Below are 3,807 nucleotides of genomic sequence, written 5' to 3'. Positions count from 1 at the left end.
GGGGGGCGTGAGTGTGGTTTGGGGGTGCTCTGGGTCCCTGTGTGCCCACATCCCCCTTTTGGGGACAGTTTAGGGGTGTTCTGGGTCCCTGTGTGCCCAAAGGAGGGATGTGGGTGCTATTTGGGGGTGCTCTGGGTCCCTGTGTCCCCAAATAGGGGGAGCGTGAGAGTGGTTTGGAGGTGCTTTGGTTTGTTTGTCCCCAAATAGGGGGGGCGTGAGCATGGTTTGGGGGTGCTCTGGGTCCCTGTGTCCCCAAATAGGGGGGCGTGAGTGTGGTTTGGGGGTGTTCTGGGTCGCTGTGTGCCCAAAGGAGGGATGTGGGTGCTATTTTGGGGGCCTCTGGGTCCCTGTGTCCCCAAAAGAGGGACGTGGACACGGCTTGGGGGTGCTCTGGGTCCCTGCGTCCCCAAAGGAGGGCTGTGGGCACTCCTTGGGGCTGCTCCGTGTCCCTGCGTGCCCCGACGAGGACACGGGGGGGGGACACCCCTTGGGGACACCCCTTGGGGACACCCCCTGACGACCCCGCCGACCCCTCCAGGGTATCACGGAGGCGGAGAGGGAAGCGTTCGAGCTGCTGCCCGACGACGAGAGGCAGTGCGACAAGTGCAAGACGACGTGCTTCCTCTCGGCGCTGGCCTGCTACGACTGCCCCCAGTGCCTCGTCTGCCTCTACCACATGGACGACCTCTGCAAGTGCCCCCGCAGCAAGCAGTACCTCAGGTGGGGGCTCCCCGAAAAGCTGGGGGGGCTGGGGGGGCGGTGGGGGGCACGCGTTGGGGCCCTGTGTCCCCAAAAGGGGGATGTGGACATGGCTTGGGGGTGCTGAGGGTCCCGGTGTCCCTAAATAGGGGGGCGTGAGCATGGTTTGGGGGTGCTCTGGGTCCCTGCGTACGCAGAAAGGGGGGTGTGGGTAGGGTTTGGGGGTGCTGGGGGTCCCTGTGTTCCCCAAAAGGGGGGTGTGGGTAGGGTTTGGAGGGGCTCTGGGTCCCTGTGTGCCCCCATCTGCCTTTTGGGGACTGTTTGGGGGTGCTGAGGGTCCCAGTGTCCCCAAAAGGGGGACGTGGGCACTGTTTGGGGGTGCTCTGGGTCCCAGTGTCCCCAGACAAGGGAACATAAGCATGGTTTGGGGGTGCTGGGGGTCCCTATGTCCCTGAAAGGGGGGTGTGGGTACAGTTTGGGGGTGCTCTGGATCCCTGTGTCCCCAGAAAGGGGGGTGTGGGTAGGGTTTGGGGGTGCAGTGGGTCCCTGTGTCCCCAAAAGGGGGATGGGGGTACAGTTTGGGGGTGCTGGGGGTCCCTGTGTCCCCAAATAGGGGGGCGTGAGCATGGTTTGGGGGTGCTCTGGGTCCCTGCGTACGCAGAAAGGGGGGTGTGGGTAGGGTTTGGGGGTGCTGGGGGTCCCTGTGTTCCCCAAAAGGGGGGTGTGGGTAGGGTTTGGAGGGGCTCTGGGTCCCTGTGTCCCCAAAAGGGGGACGTGGGCACTGTTTGGGGGTGCTCTGGGTCCCAGTGTCCCCAGACAGGGGGACATAAGCATGGTTTGGGGGTGCTGGGGGTCCCTTTGTCCCCAAAAGGGGGATGTGGGCACTATTTGGGGGTGCTCTGGGTCCCTGTGTCCCCAAATAGGGGGATATGGCCATGGTTTGGGGGTGCTTGGGGTCCCTGTGTCCCCGAAAGGGGGGTGTGGGTACAGTTTGGGGGTGCTCTGGATCCCTGTGTCCCCAGAAAGGGGGGTGTGGGTAGGGTTTGGGGGTGCAGTGGGTCCCTGTGTCCCCAAAAGGGGGATGGGGGTACAGTTTGGGGGTGCTGGGGGTCCCTGTGTCCCCAAATAGGGGGGCGTGAGCGTGGTTTGGGGGTGCTCTGGATCTCTGTGTCCTCAAAAGGGGGGACGTGGCCACGGTTTGGGGGTGCTGGGGGTTTCTGCGTCCCCATAGGGACGATGTGGGCAAGGTTTGGGGCTGCTGGGGGCCCCCGTGTCCCCCAAAAGGGGCACCTGGGCAGAATTTGGGGGTGCTGCGGGTCTTGGGGTCCCTCTAAGAGAGACGTGGGCAAGGTTTGGGGGTGCTTTGGGTCCCTGTGTCCCCAAAGGTGAGCTCTGGGCGCAGTTTGGGGTTGCTCCAACCCTCGGTGACCCCACAGCGTCCTTGCCTCCTTTCCAAAAACCCCCTTTTCCCCCCAAAAAAACCCCTTTTTCACCCCAAAAAGGTACCGCTACACGCTGGACGAGCTGCCGGCCATGCTGCACAAGCTGAAGGTGCGCGCCGAGTCCTTCGACACCTGGGCCAACAAGGTGCGCATCGCCCTGGAGGTGGAGGACGGCCGCAAGCGGAGTGAGTGGGGGGGGTCTATTTGAGGGGGGGGGGGGGGTCTTTTGGGGCGGGGGTCCCAGCACAGCCTCCACGTCCCCTTCCCCGGCAGCGCTGGAGGAGCTGCGGGCGCTGGAGTCGGAGGCGCGGGAGCGCAAGTTCCCCGAGAACGAGCTGCTGCACCGCCTCAAGGGCTGCCTCAGCCAGGCCGAGCGCTGCGTCTCCGAGGCCCTGGGGCTCATCAGCTCCCAGGAGACCGGGTCAGTGTCCCCGATGTCCCCTCGTGTCCCCCCCCCGAAGCCCCCCCGGGCTTCCCTCTCCATCCCCGCCCCGCTTTTTGCCCCCTCTGTGCTCTGCTTTTTGCCCCTCTGGCCACGCTTTTTGCCCCCATTTGGCCCTGCTTTTTGCCCCCCTTCTCCTCCCCGTCCTTTGTCACCCCGTCGTTGTGGTGCCACGGTGGCTTTTTGTCCCCGTCGTGTCCCCTCCCTGTCCCCTCAAGCCGCCGCCGGTCCCCTGGCTCTGCCCCCCTTCCCCCTCTGTCCCCTACGGACCCCGAGCTCGTGCCACGTCCCTGATGGCCCCCGCGTCCCCTTGTCCCCCTTCTGCCCTCTTGGCCTGCTGCCACCCTCCCGTCCTGCTGTCCCCATGTCCCCACCCTGTCCCTGCTGTGTCCCAGCCCCCCCCCACGGCCCCAGGTGGGTCCCAGTGGCCCCCATTTGTCCCCACCGGGGGGGAGGTGACGTCCCCCCTCCCCCCCCCCCCACCCCAATTCACCCCAGGCTTCCAGCCCCCTCGCTGACGGTGGAGGAGCTCCGCGCCTTCCTGGAGCAGATGAACCAACTCCCCTGCGTCATGCACCAAATCGGGGAGGTCCAGGTGAGCCGGGGGGGGCCCCCAAACGTCCCCCCCCACACCCCTAGAACCCAGAGGGGGTGGGACACCAAGTCAGCAGCCTGCTGTGTCCCCCTTTTTGCTCCTCCAGGCCCTGCTGGAACGCGTCGAAGCTTTCCAAGCCGAGGCCCGGGCGGCTCTCGAAGCGACCCCCCCGGGACCCGGTGCCGCCCCCCCGGCTCCGGGAGCTTTACGGGGTTTGTTGGAACGGGGAGCCCGGCTCGGCGTGGAGGTCCCGGAGGGCCGAAGGTTGGAAAGGCAGCTGGCTCAGGCCGCTTGGTTGGAGGAGGTGACGGCCACCTTACGCTCCCCCCGCGCCCGCGTCCCCCTCCCCGTCATGAGGGGCCTGATCCAGGCCGGCCGTACCGTGGCGCCCAGCCCCGCCGTCGACGTGGCCATGGCCGAGCTGCAGGAGCTGCTCACCATCGCCCAGCGTTGGGAGGAGAAGGCTCAGATGTGCCTGGAGGCCAGGTCAGGATGCGTGTGCCCCCCCTACCCCCGCTGAGAGGGGCTGGGGGAGGTCCCCGAGTCCCCCTAAGGGGGTCCTGGTGTCCCCCAGGGGGCCCTTTGGGGTTTGGGAGGGGGAATTAAGGGGCTTGGGAGGGGGTCCTGGT

At 66.4% G+C, this 3,807-nt stretch overlaps 1 protein-coding gene across 1 annotated transcript; it reads left to right on the top strand.

Moving 5' to 3' along the window:
- Positions 1-510: 510 nt before the first annotated feature.
- LOC118159620 (lysine-specific demethylase 5C-like) lies at positions 511-3,737 on the top strand. The gene is made up of 5 exons (XM_035314192.1): positions 511-720; positions 2,202-2,326; positions 2,415-2,562; positions 3,082-3,178; positions 3,285-3,737. Exons 1-5 carry the CDS (start codon positions 677-679, stop codon positions 3,696-3,698), a joined length of 828 nt encoding a protein of 275 aa, XP_035170083.1. The 5' UTR covers positions 511-676; the 3' UTR covers positions 3,699-3,737.
- Positions 3,738-3,807: the final 70 nt, after the last annotated feature.

Source organism: Oxyura jamaicensis, unplaced genomic scaffold, assembly GCF_011077185.1.
Source record: "Oxyura jamaicensis isolate SHBP4307 breed ruddy duck unplaced genomic scaffold, BPBGC_Ojam_1.0 oxyUn_random_OJ71316, whole genome shotgun sequence".
In the NCBI taxonomy this organism is placed as follows: Eukaryota; Metazoa; Chordata; class Aves; order Anseriformes; family Anatidae; genus Oxyura; species Oxyura jamaicensis.
This window is presented reverse-complemented; position numbering and strand designations above follow the sequence as displayed.